The 21,285-nt window shown below is 36.0% G+C and overlaps 1 protein-coding gene across 1 annotated transcript; it reads left to right on the plus strand.

Moving 5' to 3' along the window:
* Window positions 1-1,528: 1,528 nt before the first annotated feature.
* Window positions 1,529-20,251, plus strand: LOC122830217 (mucolipin-1-like). Its single transcript, XM_044115398.1, has 14 exons — window positions 1,529-1,743; window positions 7,903-8,174; window positions 9,003-9,170; window positions 9,411-9,567; window positions 12,346-12,427; window positions 12,690-12,786; window positions 13,990-14,089; window positions 15,532-15,638; window positions 15,806-15,955; window positions 16,605-16,706; window positions 16,791-16,913; window positions 17,142-17,348; window positions 18,154-18,284; window positions 18,862-20,251. The coding sequence occupies exons 1-14, from the start codon at window positions 1,713-1,715 to the stop codon at window positions 18,896-18,898; spliced, it is 1,764 nt and encodes a 587-aa protein (XP_043971333.1). The 5' UTR covers window positions 1,529-1,712; the 3' UTR covers window positions 18,899-20,251.
* The last annotated feature ends 1,034 nt before the right edge of the window (window positions 20,252-21,285 follow it).

Genomic DNA, 21,285 nt, shown 5'->3' on the forward strand with positions numbered 1-21,285 from the left:
GGACCACTTTTAACCTTTTAAGGTCACCTTAAATGACCTTAAAGGGAAGGTTCATTTAAGGTAAGAATGTTTTTTGCAGTGCCACTGATTTAGAGGTATTGTGTAAGTTTTGGTTAAGGTTTGGGTTTAGGAATAGACTAGTAAAGTGTTTTTGTGAGGCATAAATGTAGCTACTAAAATGAATGTGAATCCACAAAAAGTCCTAATACAAACCGCTGTGTGTGTGTGTGCGTGTGTGTGTGTGTGTGTGTGTGTGTGTGTGTGTGTGTGTGTGTGTGTGTGCGTGTGTGTGTGTGTGTGTGTGTGTGTGTGTAGGTTGTATCGCCACCTGCTGTCAGAACTGGGTCAGCTCACCGACACTCAGAATCGGACCACCACAAAACTGACTGCTTTTTTTATATCCAGCAACAACACTGGTCATCTCTTTGTGTTTTCAAATTTCTATTTTTACTTATTTTTAGATTAACAATTTTCTTTTTTGTCCTTGTCTGAGAACATATGTTACACTTCTCTCTGTGACTGATGCAAATATGAGAAATACAGGGTTTGGTGACCTTTTTTTTTTTTTTTTTTTTAGTTCCAGATTTGCTGCGTATTCAATCAGGCATAATTTGGCAGTGGGCACATGTTTTCGTTTTCAGGGTCTCTTTTTTGAACATCAAACTATGAGAGATTAAATAGAAATAAATATTTATTTCCTATCTTCTACTATGATTCTGCATCTCCAAGGTGGCTGTGTGGAGAAAGTTAAGCTTGACCAGACTAACGATGATGACAGGACCTTCTATATAATTGAGCGTGAATCCTTTATCAACACCTTCATCTCAGTCCTCAAGGAAAACAATGGCTTGAACTGTGCCGTCTTCACAGATGGCATCATGGAGGCCGTCCTCATCCTCAGTAGTTTCCCTGCCAAAGTCAAAGTTCACTGTCACATGAAGTTCGATGAGAACGTAATCAGGAATTCAATGATATGTTAAAATGTTACTAAGAAATGTAAATTGCTTATTTTATTACAAAATGCCAGTAATATCTATTGACTTCTAATTTAAGTTAGATTAAACATTTGTGTGCAAAATTCCCAAATATTTTTCAAGAACTTCCATTGTAAAAATAAAAATATATTTTTTTAATATCTGCTCTTTCAAACTAGTTGCAGCAGCAATTAGCAAACACCTGGTGGAACTATGTATTATTAAAATACAAACACCACCACGCCTAACAATGTTGTTGAAGGCTTAATGGAGAAATGTGATGGCATACTGTGAGGCATGGCAAGTTATGTTTGATAAATATAGCAGTTATATAGCTGCGGGTAGCATAATTACCTGATTGTGTTATGAAACGTTACTACATAAAAATACATACTACTGCTCCATTTACAGAAAGAAAGAAAGAAAGAAAGAAAGAAAGAAAGAAAGAAAGAAAGAAAGAAAGAAAGAAAGAAAGAAAGAAAGAAAGAAAGAAAGAAAGAAAGAAAGAAAGAAAGAAAGAAAGAAAGACATTCGCGCTGGTCCTTCCTCCTCTGAGTCAGCTGATTACGGTTCGTCAGTCACGTGACCTGGCCGACCGGAAGTTCTGTTGAGCAAACATCGAGGTAAAGCTGCTGGAGTCGCTCGGCAGTTCGTCGTTAAACTGGAATTTCTATCACAGCAGTTTCGTTTTAGTGTTTATATTGTGTTTTTTAATGTTTTTGGCTTTTTTAAACCCTAATGGCAGCGACAAGACGGCGGGACTCCTCTGGTAAAGTGTTAATGTTCCTTTTTTAATGTATTTTTCCGTTACTCTGCTGTGTTTCCCTTATCTGTACAGAAATCCATGTGTTTTTACGCAGTTTGGTTTTCTGTTTAGATAAGGTAAGCAAATTTTAGCTAGTTTTGGCATCTGAAATGCAACAAGTAGGTTAAAAAAATATTAGTTATATTAGTTTTTCTGCTAACAGGCAGCTGCAGCTGCGTTTGTGTGTTTTGGTTTTGTTGACTGCATGTTTAGCTGGAAAACAGTCATCATGAGGTCATCACAGCTGAAAACACTGCATTAAATTTCCCAGTCAGAGATAATAAGAGAGCCAGACAAAGGGTATGTTAGATAAAATAGCAAACACAAAGTTAGATCATACTACGCTTTAAATCTAACTATTAGTGGCAGATTTAAAGCACCGTGTAATTATTGGATCACCTGATGTAATAAGAACCACTCCTGTGTGTAATGTCTGAGTGGTTGCAGAATGTTTCTGTGGTTTTTTTTCTTTTTGTTAGGTCAAGCTGTTGGATCATCCATATCCCAACATGTGAATGTTTTCATGCAGAATAATCACTTTCCAGGTCATAAGCTTCTTACATGCATGGTTGACTTTGCAGTTCTGTTAATGGTGGCTGGAGTTGGGTTTTCCAGCTACAGCTTCCTTCTCCTTTAGACACTCTTCAATTATGCATAATATTTGTTTCAGACTGTGAGGTGTGGTTGAAAACCATTGGCACACCTAGAGAGGCACATATCAGATCTTTCCTCATCTCTGCTGTTTGTGAGGCTTTGGCTTCTAGCTGCTGATTTTAGCTGATTCAACTATTCTCTAAAAAGAACAGTTAGTAACTTTTAAATGACTTATTTGTCTTTCTTGCCATGAGCTGCCATAACGTGGAGCAGCTCAATATGCCATGTGGGAGAGAGCAGTTGCTTTAAAGCAGGGTTTTAGTATTATTTTAAATCAAAAGAAGAAGAAAAAGTATCCTTTGTTGTCCCAAAGTGGAAAAAATCCACGTGTAACAGCAGGAAAGAGACAGTGCATTGACTCATGTAGATTCACACAAATGTAAAAGTATTCAAATATATAAAAATAGCATAAAGAATGATATATTGTCCTGTAAGGGTCAGATTGTGATATTAAATACTGAACTCAGATTCAAAGAATGAGCAACAAAGTAGGATTTTTTTTTCACAAATGTGTTTCTACATTAGAGACACCAGTCCATGATAATACATGTAATGTATGACATAAAACCTGAGATATGCAAATACCAGCAGAAATTGTTTTACTTTTTATGGTTGTAGAATTGTCAAAAAAAAAAAAGCCCTTCCTACAATGTTTTAAAAAACATTTTATCTTTTGTGGAAAAAACTATTTAAAAGGAAATGCAAATAAACATACCAAATCCTCTCTGCATCAACAAGATAATAAAGAAAATAAATACATTTGAGTCTTCTCTCAGTAACAACCCCTATATAAAATCATCTTTTAGTACACCTGGGCTCTAAAACTTTAATGTTTCTCTTGGGTTACAGCTTTTACTTTCCAGCAGCTACATGTTTGGGAACGTATAGCTCTAAACCTACAGATCAGTGTTTTGTGTTTTAAGCTCTCTAGCTTTGGTGCAAGCAGAAGTTTTGAGCTGCCAACCTGTGGGTTGCCTTTTGCTTTTGGATGAGCAGATTAGATGCGAGCACTGAGCTATTATCGTTTCCAGTCATGACTGATTGACTGACAGCGCCATCATTTCATCTGTAAAGCAGACAGTGAACCAGAAGAACCGGATACTTTCAGAGATTCGCTTGGTTCCAGTGTCTGTGCGTATTTTGTATCAAACCTGGTGCCACGTTCTAGAAATCTGCCCCCGTTTTTCTTTGACTGATGGTTATCTGCCGTGACGATTGACACGCTCTTCTGATTGCAGATTCTTTCTGTGTGGTGAGCATGCAGTACCTGCTGCCTTCACACCTGAGTTCATAAAGCAGATTAATAAACTCCAGCCAAGCTGCTCGTTTGTCAGGTTTTTCAGTTTGTATTTCTGTCTAAATTTCGACAGGTGTCGACACGGGAAGTGACCCTTTAAATTTGGTTTTGGTATATTGCTGGAATCCAAGTGTGATACATGTGTGGTAAATATATACTACACGTTTTTTTCATTCCGTAAAACCTTAAAATGGTTTTTCAAAGTGGATATTTTTTGTAAAATAAGTTTTTGATATACATATATATTATGTTTTCACAGAACAACATTCTTATTATTATTTATTTTTTTTTTTTTATATTACTGAAATAACCACACTCTAGCTTCAGCCTGCATCATATGTTGTATTTCAGAATGATAGCTGTGTGTACACAAGGTTTGAGAAGATTAATCCTGACAAATCAGTTATTGAAACAATCATAAACTAATTTAATAATCAATTAATTGATAAGTGAATTATACAGACTCAAAATAATTCTATTTTGAGTCTGTATAATTTCGCTTCACCTGGTTCAAATTCTAAGTAAATCTTTTATTAACTACCTGTTAAATAGAATTATTGTTTAATCCAAAAATAATCAGCAGATTAGCCCTACAATTGATTGAAGTCAAGCAGAAATGGCTGAGATTTTCACATGTTGATGGTAGAAGTTATATTTTGCCACGGATGCATTATTTGCTATAAAAGATAAAGCTAAAGGAATGGTTTGTTGTTGCATTTTAGGCAATAAAATACCTATTTTCTCATTTTAAAAAGGAATTTAGGTATTTGTTTGCATCTTTAATTTATTTCCAATATTGTGTGTATATAAATATATATATATGAGACTTAAATGAATTCTTTTTTGATCCAATTAATTGTCAGAAAAAATCCAGACTTCAGAGATGTCTCTCCTAAAATAATAAACTGTTTTTTTCTTTTATTTTTACCTCTGCTGCTTTATAAACCCCCTGAAGGAAACAAACAGTGGTTCCACCTGATATGCTGAGTGATACTGAACCCAACGCAGCTCATCTGTTCCCATTTCACTTCCCATTTGCAAGACGCATGCTGGTAACCCTGCTGACTTTCTCAGATGCTGACAGATCGCTGACTCTTAGTTAATGACTCTTCTTTGTTAATGGGAACTTTAATAAATTTCCCTCATGTCATCATCACTTGTTCAAAAGCTTGACCTACTTTGGCGTTTAAAACCAAAAGTCAGGGTCAAATTGTGAACTGAATGTTCTTGACGTCTTTCCAACAGCTTGTCCATGAGAGGGAAAAAAAAAAAAAAAACATGTGACAAGTATTAGGAATAATAAGCCCACTCTGTGCTGAGTGGTTTTCCTGTTTCCAATCATAAACTGGCTGCTCTGTTATCTGTACTACACATTTACCAAGAAGAACATGTCTACTTGTCTTAAATTTCTTTTTAGAACATCTGGATTCTCTTGTTCACTTTTGTTTTGCACAAACCACAAGTTTCCCTCGCTTACAAGAAAGACAAATTCAACTGATTAGAGACATATCGTTTAAACTCCAGGAAGTCATGGGCTGTTTTTGAGGAATAATAAAGTAGTCAACTCCATATACTGACCAGCAGTTGTCAAATTATCTCCCAGTTTTGCTTTTTAAAATTAGTTTAACCTTTATTTAACCAAGTGAGTTATTAAGAACAGAATGTTACTTACAATGTCAACCAAACAGGAGGGAAGAACAAATAGGAAGATCAAGCAGCACACTTCTACATTTCAACATTAGTAACATTTATGACCATTAGAGGTCATAAAGCAATAAAAGCAAATACTGAGACAAATTTATAAGATACAATTGACATTGCAGCTGAAACATGTACAGGTTTGAGGCAGCATCTTTTTTTAGAATATCTTTAAAAGTTTCTATTGATACAAAGGTGCTTAGCTTAATGCTTTTTGTACGTTATTCCAGTCTTTTGGTTACCTAGCAACAACCTGTTGAGTAACTTGCACAGCAGCATGCATGGTGGCAGCCCTGCTGAGGTTTCACCTGTGGATAAAACTCAGTATTTCAGATATTTAAAACAAAAAAAGAAATCAATAATATTGACATCTACTGACACGAAATGCTTATATCCTGACATGTTTTTCAGCCATTTCGTCCAATCGTATCCTGAAGTTATATCAGTATATTTTTGCTGAATAAATGCTTCTGTTGAGTTGAGTACCGTCTCTGGCTGTTCTTTTACTGAAACACTAATAATGAAAAATCATAGATTTTTCTGAAGCTCCCAACTATTTAAGAAATCTGTCAAATTTCTACTTCTAGATATGGGCTCACACACAGCAGGTTCTTAACAAGATAGTTCCCCTTCAGTGTTGCTGATGTGTGTTATTGCACACCGAAGAGATAAGTTCCACTTTTGCAGCTCTTTCAGTGAGTTAAGGTAGAAAACAGCATTTATTTTTGCCACTTCAGCAGATTACTCTTCTAAAGTACAACAGTAAGAGTTGTTGCAATGTTGGATTTTTTTATGTCCTGCAGCAGAGCTGCACACAGACATCAACTTAGGAGGAGTCAGAGTGAGGTTAAAGTGATGAAACTATTGACAGTGGTCTGTAAAACAGATGGCACGCCTTTGACAAAATTATATGTTTAAATCGTTTTCGACATGCATCATTTCTGGATGGATTCTCCTCCACTGGATCTGGTTTATGCTTTCTTTTCTTTTACCAACACCGTTTTGGATGCAAATTGAAACCTGTTTGAATTGTTACAATGATGTGTTTGTTGGTTTTAAATAGCAGAGACTGACTTGCCAAGGCTCATCTTCAGGATTTATACCATTGATATGATATGCAACTCTTGTAAAATTGCCAGTTTGTTGACATTAATTAATGCTGTAACGGCCCAGCATTGGCCAACACCATCGTATTTTCATTTTTACTTTCTGTTTAGCTTTGGCACTTGTGCCAATATGTCAAGTTTATTTGTGTACCTCAAATGGTTTTTTAACCTTGATTTATAGGGATTCAGTGTTTCAGCAGTTTTACAGTTTTCTGGAAGTTTGTTCCAGATTGAAGGAAACAAAAACTCAATGGTACTTTTCTATTTTTTGGTTTTGTGTGAGTGAGTTGGCTGTTTGTTCACACCTCTGTACTTTACAATAAAACCACATATTATAAATTGAGCCAAAAAGGCTGAAGAAGTTCAATCATTGCGTTAAACTTGACATGTCAACACATGTCCAGAATATAATCACAGTAGCACCACGAAGTCCATATGACTCACCCTTCTCCATATATGGTGTCTCTGCTCTATCATTATTTATTAAATAGTTATTTATTAATTATTGGGTTTTTTATGTACAATATTTAATCCTTGACCAAAAACTTAGAAATCTGAAATCCCTGATTTAAAATCTAGAATATTCATATTCCCCCCCAGTGTCATTCATCTTAATACAACCTTAAGCAGTTCAACTTGTAACACAAACTTCAATGTTTGTGTTGGGATTTCTTTGTGCTTTTGACCAGGCTGCAACTTGTGCACAACTGTAAGAAGGAAGGCAAAACCTGAATTGTTAAAGTTTTTTTGTTCATTCATATTCAGCCTTAACAAGTACATCATCCATATTTTCACATTTGAATTCATTCATTTATTTCTTTAAAACGCACTTTAAAAACCAAAGGCAACCAAAGTGCTGTACAGGTCAATAAGAAAATGCACAGTTCACAATTGCGTGCTACTTTTGTTGCTCTATCTCATCAAACGTCAGCAACATATGCTGACTTTTGTTATATGTGATGAAATGTGGGGAAGTTCAAGAAGTATACACACTTTCCTTAGGCTCAAAAGAGGAGTTTAGGAACAGAAACGGGAAAAAAACATGGATATTACCCATATGGAAAAGAAATAGAAAAAACATATAAAAAATAAGCCTTCTGTTGTCTTCAGTATAAGAATTGTATACATATTTTTCACATGGGTAAATACATTTCCATAAATAATGTATTTATTTGAGATATTTAAATTTTTAGCAAGACTTTGTGTCTATGTTTAATAAACATTTAGTTAACCAGTACTTTTGATTTGAAGTATTTTCTCTGTATTTCTCTTTAAATCCTGTTAGGATGACATATGAGACTTTAATTAAAATAGAGATTGTTTCTGAAAATCCAAAAATGTAAACATATATTTCTTTTGCCCCAACAGAGCATACAGGCCTGTTCTCCTCAGTGAACCACTATGGCTCCACAGAAAACTGCAGTGACCATCAAGCAAACAGCAACGACAGCAACCAAAACAAGCAGAACTTTCCCACGGCGGCAGCAGGTCACTGGGTCGGGGCCTATCAAGAGGAGGAGGCCATTCGCAGGAAGCTGAAGTACTTCTTCATGAGTCCATGTGATAAATATCACGCCAAAGGACGCAAACCCTTCAAGCTGATCCTGCAGGTGCTGAAGATATTTATTGTCACAGCTCAGGTACATCAAAAATTTCCTCCGTTTACTTACTTACTTACTCTACTCTGTTTTGCAGCAGGTTTTTTTAATCATCAAGTTTTTTTAAATAGGCAAATGAAGAGGGCACACTAAGTATGGTCCATGTGCAGCAGTTAGCAAGACATCCTGAGACATTATGGAGTGCTTAAACTATGGGACTCTTAAGAGTTATTTTCTTTGTAACGCAGCCGTAAAAAATATTTCCTCCCTTACAGACTTCTTTTGTATGTGTTTTGCTTTTACATGTGAATAATTCAGACTATAAAGATAATATTAGACAAATGTAACCTGGACTAATGCCAAAAGCAGTTGTCAAATTATTGTTTCAGTTTTCAAACCAAGCCTTGTACTTCTTGGTTTGACACTATTATTATTGTTAGGGGTGCACTGATTGAAGTTTTTTGACCAATTTCCAATCTTTAAAATTCCTAACCTGCCGATTGCAATTTTGGCTGATACAAATTTTTTTTGTCTGAAATGTTGCTAAATATAGCAAGAAAGTCAGTGAGTGGGCAACAGTGGGGTGACTATTGTTAACTGCAAATGTGCAGACATGACCTGGTGGGCCGGTCTATCACTCGAACCTCTCATGGGACAATGGAAGAGGACAGTGGTTGATTTTTTGGCTTTTGCTCAGGTAGATAAGATTGGTAAATAAGATCGGCTTTATGTATAAAGTGTTCTGGTCCATTAACATTAGTTCAGATAATTTAAAAGATTGTTTCAGTTTAGCCTCTCCTGGTTCTAACATCTGCCTTCTCTCTGTCCTTTTCTTCAACTTTTTAAAATTGTGCACCTTCTTCTCTGCAGTTAGCCGTATTTGGCATCAGTAACCAGGTGGCCGTCACCTTCAAGGAGGAGAACACAATGACATTCAAACACCTCTTCCTCAAAGACTACGATCAATCCTCAGATGACTCCTTCGCTGTTTACACCCAGCGGGACGTCTACGACCACATGTTTTATGCAATAGAAAAGGTAAGAGGATGTAAAGGACCACAAAGACCATTTTATTTGACTCTCTTTTTCTGGTTTAAACGGCAAACACTGAATGAAAATATTGCCATCTTCTACTGAACCGAGCTGGACTCTATAAACAGTTGTAGCAGAAGTTTAATTAGACTCGGATGTAATAACTCACAATGATGGATCATTTTTTGCGTCTTTTGATAAAGGTTTGGGTTATTCAGAATATTTCCTCATTTCCTTCCACTTCAGTATCTCACCTTACCGGATAACACAGTGGGGCACTACGCCTACGTCTACGATGCCGAAGTGAATAGCAGCGCCCTCTCCCTCTGCCAACAGTACTACAGGAAGGGACAGATCGATCCAGCCAATGATACTTTCAACATAGACCCTCACATTGTCACAGGTAACACAAACTGCACCATGCAGAGTGAGTCGCAAACATACTGATTTATTTTCCTGAGAGTTAATAAAGTTTTACTGACCAAATGAAGCCTTTTGCAAAACGATCAGTTTTTCATTGAAATTACACAAGCAGTTCTGTCACCACCTGGCTTGGAGAAATATTTGGAAATCCCCTCAGAGAATTATTAGTCTGCTTTTTATTTTAACCATTCAAATGGTTAAAATAAAAAGTATGTTGCTGACGTTTGATGAGATAGAGCAACAAAAGTAGCATGCAAAAACAAAACTTTTCTCCAGAATCTGTTGAAAATGACACAAACTGGTTATGTAGGCTGCCAGGAAGCGGTAGGAATTTTCTGCTTGTGCTTTACATGTGACCAGATAAAACATAACGCATCTTTATGTTAGAACAAATAATTATTGAAGTTGCTTATGAACTGATAAGGTCCAGTTGGTTGACTTCACAACAGTCACATTCAGTTTTATTGTATTTATTCTGACAAAAGAGAACATTAGCAGCTTCTGTCCCTATACATCAAATAAAATACAAGTAACCCAAACGAACTACAAAGCAATAGCTCTCAACTAGAAAATTTCTGAAGAAATTTAAGTGAGACCTGTCAAGGTGTGCCTGCCGGTTGGAACCCAGCATTCTGATGCTGAAAATTAGCATCATTGCTAAAGTAAGCTATAATGTACTCGGTAGCATGTGGAGAGTCACAAGCATGTTGAGTAACATGGACTTACTCCATTCAGCATGTTAAAATTAGTGTATAAGCTAAAATTAGCCAAAATGCTAATATTAGCCTAAATGCTGCTAGTGGCATGTGGGGTACAACTAACATTGACTTTCTCCATTCAGTGTGCTTAAACATGGCTAATAAATAAACTAATTGGCTAAAAAGCTTATTTTAGGGAAAAGGATACTGCTAATGTGAGCCATAGCTACATTAGCAATGCCTGTGCTAATGTTAATGCACTGCTTTCCGATTTTTACTTTTGCGAAAGTAAAATTCAAATGTTTACTTCGTGGCACTTTGTTACCACAAAGACTCTCATCTCTTAACACCAAATTGATTTTTAGTTATAAAATATAAGCTATTTTGAAATACTGTTTATCTTCTTAGACACAAGAAATTCACATTTGGTAAATTTTGCAACAGTAAAAATCAGATGTTTATTTCGTGGCACCTGGTTACCAGAACACATGCTCATCTCTTAGCAACAGATAAACAACGAATATTGTTATTGTTAAAAAAACATAAGATTTTTTTCTGGTCTTTTGCAATACTCTTTATCTTACACTAAATACTAATTAACAAGAATTGTGAAGGTGGTGAATTTTGCAGAAAAGTGAAAATGTCTTTTTTTCTTATATTGTTGGTGGTACATATATTATAAAACTTATGTACTTTTCTGTAGTAAGTTTCCTGTCAAGGTGGCGTCTCTGTAGTTCTAACTGGAAGCTCTGCCCTCCTCTGTACAAACTGTGTTTCGCCATCTCTGTAGTTCTCTACATCTCTGCTCTCCTCAGTGTTCTGTGGCTATGGTAATTAATCCTCTCTTTCGTTTGCCCGTTCACACTGCCAAACGCATACAGGTCACATATGTTTGGAAGTGTGAACGGCCAGGGAAAGAAATCCGATTTGACAAAAAAATTGTAATTGGGTTACTTGAGTCTGCAGCATGAACGCAGCCTAACGGTGTCGGTTAGAATTTGTTTTGATTTGAATTTGGCTCGGGTTTTTTTTTTTTGCTAATTATGTCGCCATGGTTACTCAAAGTCCCAACAGAAGTAATAGCCACAGATCCAGCCACATGTTTTGATGTATATTTTGGAGGCTGCAGTTAGCAGCAGTTAAATGCAGTTAGTAGTGGTCAACAACAGTTAACATTAGTAAAATTAAACGTAGCTAAAATGCTCAACATTAATAGTCCTAGCAATTAAAAATGTATACAAAATATAGAAAAATTACTCACAAAACACTGTACATGTGTTTCGTGAGTAACACATATATTCACAATATATATGTAAATTGTGAGTATACGTGTTATTACATATAAACATTTCCATGTTTAATACTTTACATATATTAAACATGTAAAGTATTCACACATGTATTAAACATGTCAAGTATTAAGCTTTACATGTTTAATACTTTACATGTAAAGTATTAAACATGTAAAGTAATACTTGTAAAGGAAACACAGAGCTAATTCTAATACATACCACAGTTACCAACCGCAACAGAAAAAAGGGGGAGGAGCTGTCAGTTACTGGTTGTTATGGTAACCACCAACTGTTGAGAGCAATGCAGAAGAACTTACCACACCAGTAAATGTCTGGAGAAACAACTTGTTGACTAAATAAAACAAACTGAAACAATAAATAAACAAATTTTGACAAGCTTCACATCTGTTGTATTGTTAAAATAAATCATCTGTTCAATAAAAAAGTATTAAATATATATTTAATGCTCTTGAAAAAATTCAGTAGGTTTCTCTTTACCACTAAGATTTCCCCTAATCTAACTGATTCTTTTTAAAACATCCATTTAGAGAAAGCATTAAATGAGCTTGAAGTTTCTGACTTTCTCATATAATGAGTCAGAAATGACCAGGAAGTGACATCACATCTTGCATCAACAAGCACATGAAACATTTACTTAAGATTTAACTGAATCATTAAACATTTTATTGTTATTTTAACACAGATGGGCGACTATGATAATTAATATTACTTAAAAGTGTCTTTCCCTGCTTGCTGTCTTGATTTCAGACTGCATCGGCGTGAATCCTATGTCTGTCCCCCACAATCTGCTCACCAGCAGCTACAAGAACTTCACACTCAAGTTCCACAAGTAAGGCTTCATTTTTCCCATTGCGTCTGCCGACTTTATCAAAATTATCTTTGGATTTCTGCATCTGATTGCGACATTCACCAAGTCATCTATCTGGCTTGCACAAACACCTCGCTCAGCAAGCTATAAGATGTATTCAGTAACACTGACTCAACAGCGGTTGGTGTAAACACACTGCGGTGTGAATAGCTTTTACTTCATGCATGTTTCGAGACAATTCTTGTTTTGCCTAGTAATGCGAATATTTGTTTTGCTTTTTAAGGTTGATTAATGTAACCATCCAGTTCCAACTGAAGGCCATCAACATACAAACTATCATCAACAATGAGATCCCAGACTGCTACACTTTTCACATTACAGTAAGTTTGCACTGGAAGCAAGCAAGCATTTTTAATTCATAGGTAAATAGAGGAGTAACACAAAGACTCTGGTATCAGAATAAAAAAAAAAACAAGTCACTTTTCCAAGTAGTTTTAGTGATTAAGACATGTCAGATAAAACATTAAAGTGTATAAAAATAAGGATAAAAATTATAATTTTGGAGTTTGTCATGAGACGAGGCCACTTTTCAAAAGGCATGCTGTCTCTATGTGCGTAGAAATAACAGAGACAGGCAGATTTTTTTTTACTGTGAACATAACACTTTCTGAGTTTACATCAAAGCGTTGATGTAAGACCAGAAATGTGTTTCTGTTCTGCAATGATCAGCAAATCACAATAGTAAGTTTGCAAAATATTTTACCATTGTGATGTTCATTTTTTTTGGCCATTTATTGTTTTTCCAACTTAAAAACAAAATAAAACAAAGAAACTGGACAAAGAGTTGTCCATGGAAACTGCAGATTACTATATTCATTATTATTCTAGTCCCCATTTTTTTTTCATATTCTTGTCTTTATTTAAGGTATTAGAGAAACCAAATTTTCCAATTTTCCCCACAGTTGTGCTTCTTGTAGCTTCAGTATGTGGGTTAATTTTTCCATGAAAAATATATTTCTTACACAATTGTCATCCATTGAGATTTTGTTTGCTTTGGCCTGAATACTTTCTTTGCTGCCACCAGTAGCAAAGAAAGTATTCATCACCAGTGGTCATAGTACTTTCTTAAATATTTTTTCCCAACATATTATCATTTTTTGACATTTCTAAAAGATTTAGTCATTGTGGTGATAATTTTACTGGACTGCTAGCAAATATTTTCCTGTGTTTTTGAAGCAGCTCTGATCTTTCCAACATAATGATGCTAAAACAATGACCCAGTTTATCCTGGTTTAAGGGAAACATCATGATGCAAAAGAAGAGTCACGAACTGGATTTCAAGAAACAAATCAAAAACAGGTCAAATCTCCTGACTGGAAATAATGTGCTCATGATAAACCTGGTAAAGCATAAGCTTTAACTGGTAAATAAAGGAAATCATAGTTACAAGTTGCTGAAATGTTTCATAGTAAAGAGAACTCGCTTTATTAGGAGAAGAAATCTGTTGTATTTCCTGTGATATTGTTAGCCATAAAGTTGGTGTAATATAATAATCAATGCATATTGCTGATTCTTCCTTTCAGATAGTGATGGACAACAAGGCTCACAGTGGAAAAGTGAAGATCTGGTTAGAAAACCAGGCGATGATAAGGGAATGTAAAGACCCAAGTGTCTCTGGACATGGTAAGTCACTAAGTCTCTCAATTCTGATCATTTTTTCATATGTGCAGTTGCTACTTTGTAAGAAAATATTTACTGATTTCAGCTAGAAATAAACAAAAATTTTGGCCAATTTTTGTTTTTGTAAAGCTTTGACCTGCCCACTTCAGTTTTGGCAGATTCCAGTTCCTCTTTAAGAACTTAAGTAGAAAACTATGAAAGAGGGGCGTGCTGCGGTGGCGTAGGGGATAACGCGACCCACGTTTGAAGGCCTTGAGTCCTCGACGCGGCCGTCGCGGGTTTGATTCCCGGACCCGACGACATTTGCCACATGTCTTCCCCCTGTCCTTCCCCCTTTCCTGTCAGCCTACTGTCATATAAGGGACACTAGAGCCCACAAAAGACCCCCTGGTGGGGAAGGAAGGAAAAAAAAAAAAGAAAACTGTGAAAGAAAAGCATTCGAAATATTAATTTCCATGTTTTCTTTTGTGAGGGATCATTTCAAATTAGAGACACTTTGTAAGAGATCAGTCAATGTAAAACCGGGTTTTACTATTTCCTTAAAACACACAAAATAATTCTAGTGTTTGGATTTTAAACTTTGTCTTTGTAATCTGTGTTAGCAACAAGTGCAGTTAGCATGCTTAGCATTACTGAAACAGGAGTCTTCCTGCAACGTCTTTAATCCAAAGAGCCATTTTTGCTTTCAGTCCAGCTAAATAAACTTGTTTAGAGCCAAATGTCAAATATTTTTTCAAAAAAAAGACAACATATGGTTTCTAATGTAGGAAATTGTCATTTTTGAAGAACTTATATTGGACTTCAATTTTGAGGTTTAAAAAAGAAAATAAAAAAAATTAATAAGACATTACATTTTCTGCTATGGGATAATAATATTTGTGAAAAATGGTATTTAAATAAAAAGCAAACACGTTCTAAACTGATGAAAAGGAAAATAGATCAAAAATGCATTATTGATATTTGTAATACCACTCTGTTGTGGAAATTCATCAAAATGATTAAATAAAAATCAGGTAAAAGCTGAATTTGTAATTCTATTTAAAATCATTAGTTAGCAAAAAGCCATTTGCTGCTTTGAATCCTCAGGTTGAAGATGCTTGTTCTAGGGTAGAACAAGTGTCTACACATTTTGGATTTCCATGAGTTTGACAACACTTAAAAATCCACAAAAGACAAAAACTACTGATAAGTCATGCAGTCTCATGCTTTCTCACAGGCTGAATGAACAGCAGATAAATTTACAGATTTCTATTACAACAGATTTCAAGAGCTATATGTTCTAATCCATTCAGTAATGTATTAATGTAACATTAAAAATGTTTAATTGTTCATGTAGTGTGAATCCATTTGCAGGGCATTGCAAATGCAGTCCATTTATTAATGTTCAAAACCAAAATGATATAAAATATCACTATTAGTATTGGGTTTTTTTCTTTTAAACACAGCTGAGAGCTTCACACGTGTAACGTTCGACGTGATCGTTTCTCTGGTGTGCCTGCTGTCACTGATCCTTTGTGGACGCTCACTGGTGCGAGGCATCATCCTGCAACAGGTAGGAGAGTTTCGTTGTAACCAAAACAAAAACACCAAGAGAACTGCTTCATGAATGTCACATAAAACCAAAAGCACACAACAGAAAACCTGAATGGTGTTGTGAATGTGTTTGTTTGCATAAACGTAAAGTGATCTGACGGTTTAAATGTTTGAATTTCTCTACAGGAGTTTGTTCAGTACTTCAAGGAGGCTCTGGATCGTAAAGTGTGCTGGGCGGATCGGCTTGAGTTTATCAACGGCTGGTATATTCTTCTCATCATCAGTGACATCTTTACCATCACTGGCAGCATCATCAAAATCGGCATTGAATCAAAGGTCCTTCAGCTTTATACTTTTTAAAATTGTTGCGTACTTATTACTTTAGACCAACATTTAAAACAGAAAACTGCTTAGTTGATTACTTTTAATGAAAATGAGTGGAGTGGAGTGCCTCATTACATTAGGTCAAGATTTAGCTACTTTTATAAACTGTGGAGTACTTATTACTTTAGACTAGCATTTTCATACTTTTAATATTGGAGAGAAACTCCTCTTAGTTTACAACAAACTTAGAAAATACCATCTACTTAACCCAGAACAAGAATCAAACCTGGAGAACCAACATTTAGTTTGATCAGAACAATATTAATTGTCCATAATTTATAAACCTCTACTGGTTTATAAATTATGGACTATTATTCTTATCAAACAAGGGGAACCATTATGTAGTTTTATACTTTTACCTTTTTGTTTTTGTTGCTTTGATTGTATTTCCTTCTAATTCATGCATAGCACTTCGAACTGCCTTGTTGCTGAAAATGTGCTATATAAATAAAATTACGTTCCCTTACATCAGCTTTGTGTTTATTGTGTTCCTTTAGGATTACGTGAGGTGTTAGCTTTCTTCAAAACAGCATTGTGATCTATAAATTTGGGTGCTTCTTGTGTTAAAAATGTGTCGTCCATCTTGTTTTTCTCCTGACAGACTATGTCGTCCTATGACATCTGTGCCATCCTGCTAGGAACCTCCACCCTTTTGGTGTGGGTGGGAGTCATTCGCTACCTCACGTTTTTCCAAAAGTACAACGTAAGTCATTGATCTTCTGATTGTTCTGTAAGAGATCGTTCCTTTAAACATTTAATTCGCCTGATCTTTGCTCTCTTATCACAGATTCTCATCATCACACTTCGAGTAGCGTTCCCCAATGTGATTCGCTTCTGCTGCTGCGTAGCCGTCATCTATCTGGGTTACTGCTTCTGTGGCTGGATCGTACTCGGACCGTACCACGTGAAGGTGAATAAAACAAACATTTCTGACTTGATTGTGTTAACGATAAACATTATTATTTAAAAAAAAATACTTATGTCTTTTTTAGGTAGCTGTACGGCTGTAATTTTGTTTTCATCTGACCTGAGCACATTGTTCGACTTTTAATTTCCCCCATCGACTCAGCTTTCGTCAAACTACGTGCGTGTAAACAATCTTCAGCTCTGTTTTTTTTTTTTTTTTTGCCCTCCACAGTTTCGCTCTCTGTCGATGGTGTCGGAGTGCCTGTTCTCCCTCATTAATGGAGACGACATGTTTGTGACATTCTCGGAGATGCAGGAGAGCAGCACTCTGGTTTGGGCGTTCAGCCAGCTCTACCTCTACACTTTCATCTCCCTGTTCATCTACATGGTCCTGTCTCTGTTCATCGCTCTCATCACTGGGGCCTACGAGACCATTAAGGTGAGACACTTATCCATTCAGAACAAGAACTAAAATCAGTGTACTGATAATGTAAGAGATTGCTTTTTCTGAAAACTGTAGCAAACACATTATATTTCTGCATAATGTTAATCTGGTTAGAACTGAAACCTTTTTTTCTCATTGTTTGAAGTTAAATCAGACCAAACTTCTCTTGTTTTAGGTCCATTAGGATGACAAAATTTGTTCTATTTGCTAAATAGAAATAATTTTGGCACAATAATGAAAGATGCTTTGTTTATTTAATGTACTTAAACCTCAAATTAACTTAAATGTGTCAGTTAACCTATCAAAAGTTACCAAAGCAATGACGTCATCATCTGGGCTTAATTAGCTGCTCAACCTCTCACAGCCAGCTAAACAAGGTTGGTGGAATCAACAAACTAACTTAATCTTTGGTTACCTAGCAACTCACTCACTCTTTGGTTGCCTAGCAGCAGCAGTTTCTGGTTTCTTCGCTGTGCCTCATATCTGCTTAAACATAAAAAACCAACAGTAACAGGAGATAATCTGTAGGTAAATGTATGATCTTGAAGACATTACTCTGTAAATATCTGACATATTTCTACTCATTATTGTGCCTTTTAGCAAGTAGAAATAATTTAGGTAATTTTTATAATAAAACAAGAGTTGGTGTGCCTTTATTTGGTGTACATAAACTTCTGGTGTCAACTGTACATCTGATTTATCTAAATATACCACATCAATCGTTCACAGTAGAGTACAGTGCGACTGGGAAGAGCGAAGTCTATACATAACAGAAGCGTGTTGTCATTGATTTCCCCAGCACCAAACCCAGGAACCGATCCACATCACAGATCTGCACGCCTTCATAGCCGAGTGTACAGATGCACCAACATCTGGCAAGTTCAGGGGAGTGGAGACGTCTCCCTGCTCCTTTTTCTGCTGCTGTGACAGGTGAGCGCATCACTCATACACCCCAGAAAATACTAAAATAAAAACCGTCTTTTAAGATGCACCAAACAAAATCTTACACTTAAAATTTCTCTTTGGAAACCAAATAATATCAGCATATGTAAACACACTTCCTAACCCTACTTCACTAAAAGCTAAACATTATCAATATTATTTTTGTTGGGAGACCAAGGATTTTATTAGATATTAGAAAATAAAATAGTATCTCTAAAATACGACAGTTTTCAATTTTAATTTAGTTTTTCATTTCCATCTATTGCAAATGGTATCAGAAAAGATACCATCAAAGAGAGAGAAATAGTACGAAACATTCTTCAACTCTGCATTTATATTTATTTATTTAAACACAAAATGGGGACTTCATGTAAAAAATAATAAAGAAAGAAGATTTTTTTCAATCATTCTTTTTGTAACTTCTTGTTGGATCAGATGACAAAAACAATTTTAAAATATGGAGTTTAAGTACATGAATCAGGATTAAAATAAGTTTCTGAGAATTGAATAACATTTTGTTGTTTAGTTTAAGGTATGAAATCTCTTTTATGCTTTGACTCCTCAGAACAACAACATATGAAGACGTCCTGCTGGTGAACTGAGGATTACCTTAATAATCTGAGTGCTCACCAGCCCCCCCTGCTGTCCAGCGGTGTATATTGCACACGTCAGCAGCGTTCCTGTGGATCAAGCAGTCGGTACTGAAGAAGGAGTCTCCCATCGGCTGGATCTACTGAAGGATCTACACTCTTCCTGCTGGAGCTTTCTGTTCGTTGAGAACTGAAGGACGGAACTTTTCTAAAAGAGCATTACAGTGTAGCATCACTGACGACTACTGCACAAACATTTCTGTTAGTTTATATTGTTTTTAGAACAAAACTCAGTATTTTTTTTTCTGTGTTTGTTATTCTGCATTACTGCTGCAGAAGCAGCACAAACTGCTGGTGCAAAAATGTTATGGAAACTGATACTGAATGTTTTTATTTTCCTTTACTTGATTTTATTTTATTTTTTTCTATTTTAGAAAATTTCATATTGAAGCCAAGAACAAGTCCAGTTTTATTTAGTAAAATTTGTGAGACATTTAACTAAAATGAAGATAACAAAGCTTCTGTATAGAAGCTTTATTTCTTATGAATGATGCTGCTTCAGTATAATTTTCCTACAGCATTTCTTGTTGCAACACAGTGTGTGTACCATGTGTTGCAGACACACTCACTCCGTTACTCGGACTGTGTTGCAGTTGGTTTGTCCTCTAAAGCTGTGTGCACTTTTCTTTTCAATGATGCCAAAACATTATGGAGACTGTGATAGTTCATTGTGTAGAAGTTAAAATGTTTGCAAATCCCCTCCACTCTCATCGCTGTAGGGAGAGACAACACTGACGGCCATTAAGAAATTGGATCTGACTTGAATAGCCGGACTCTGATTAGGAAACAATGATGGAAAACAATGGCTAACAATGCCTTCTCATTGTGACTCAATTCTTTTCCTTGTTGCTTCCCGTTAGCATAAAGTTGTCTTGTCTGAAACAGTTGCTCTGTTGGAGTCCTGAACTAACTAGATTTCTTCTTTTCTTGTACGCACAAAAGTTTGAAGAGTCTCAGGATGAAGACGTTTGGTCCGAAAAAAGGACTGAAGTGTTTCCGCTCGTGTTCAACATATCAGCTGAATAATTTTTTAAGTTAATTGTACTATAATAGGTTTTAAAAATATATTTTAAAAGTGCCTGTTTTATCAGTGGCTTTAAATCAAGGATCCATTACTGTCCTTTATTACTAAGATGTGTTTCTGCTTGACTTTAGTGTTTTATGTTGAGTTTCGGTGTTGATGTGCCTGTACTGTACCTCAGAGAAACACTGTTTGTTCAGTCATCTGCTTTGTGTCATGTACAGTATCTATTGCTCACAGTCCAGTTCCTCAATAATGAATTAAATTTTCTGGGTCACCTGTGATTTCTGCCGTTTTCTTGTTTTAAGTTATTTCTCTTCTGAATGTTGCTGTAGTTCTCCTGTGCTACCAGCAGGGGGAGCAATAAGTTCATGCAACGCTATTCTGGGATCAGATTTCAGTTTACATAAATTAGAGGGTGTTTAAATAGTTTTTTACTACTTTATACAAAAAATTTATGAGAAGGTCAGATCGATCTCAGATCGATTCCTCTATGATTGGTTCAATTTCCTGGTTACTTCCCCAGCAGACTTAGGAGCAGAGGTATCACAGCTTCTCACCCACTTAAGCTAATATCATCTTCCATTATGTGCTACTCCGGTTTTACCTCATGTTAATGGGTCTGTGAGAGACCAAAGGAAATGTTTGCAGTTTTATGCATCCCACAAACCTGGATCATCTATCTCTCCCCATGCGTGGACATACAGAAGCTTTCCTCTGTGACTTTAATGCAGACTGAAAGCGCAGAGGAAGTAGCTAATTCAGAAGCAACTAATGGTCTGTCAGCTGTTGCTTCTGTGTGCTAATGTAAGATCCTTTGTTGATTCCCAGTTTGATCTCGGTTTGAATTGAAATATGCTCCATTTGCTCAATTGTGACTCAGTGTTTGAACTGCAAGGCCTTTATACCAACAAAGCGCCTCAGATCAAAAGTAGGTGCCTGCACCAGCAAGCCTTTCCTTTTCCTGCCGTATTTGTGGGCTGAAATAATAAACTCTGCAGGCACCTGACTGTCTTTTACAGTGCAGCACAAAAGAATAGGAAGATCTAAAAGAAGCAGGTCTCTCTAGAAGAGCCTTTTGAGTTTTCAGCCAGTCGTGGTTCTGTTTAGGATTGGAAGAGCCCGGTTCTGAGCCACACCTCTGGGTAACAACATTATGTAGCAACATTATGAAGCTATCTGAAATGGATGGAGCGCATTAGTGTCAGGCTTTATGAGGAATTGCACAGGAAAAACACAGACTCTTACAAAGTATTTTTCAAGAAGTGCAAATATCTCATTACACTTGAAATAAGACAAAACGATCTTAAAAGCAGCT

The sequence above is a fragment of the Gambusia affinis genome, linkage group LG04 (assembly GCF_019740435.1).
Source record: "Gambusia affinis linkage group LG04, SWU_Gaff_1.0, whole genome shotgun sequence".
In the NCBI taxonomy this organism is placed as follows: domain Eukaryota; kingdom Metazoa; phylum Chordata; class Actinopteri; order Cyprinodontiformes; family Poeciliidae; genus Gambusia; species Gambusia affinis.

What these genes read in the sequence shown, in the direction of transcription:
- LOC122830217 (XM_044115398.1), top strand. Translation starts at nt 1,713, where the DNA reads ATGGCAGCGACAAGACGGCGGGACTCCTCTG. An exon ending in TATTTATTGTCACAGCTCAG is followed by an intron (nt 8,175 to 9,002) that starts GTACATCAAAAA and finishes TCTTCTCTGCAG; the next exon opens with TTAGCCGTATTTGGCATCAG. An exon ending in TCGGACCGTACCACGTGAAG is followed by an intron (nt 16,914 to 17,141) that starts GTGAATAAAACA and finishes TGCCCTCCACAG; the next exon opens with TTTCGCTCTCTGTCGATGGT.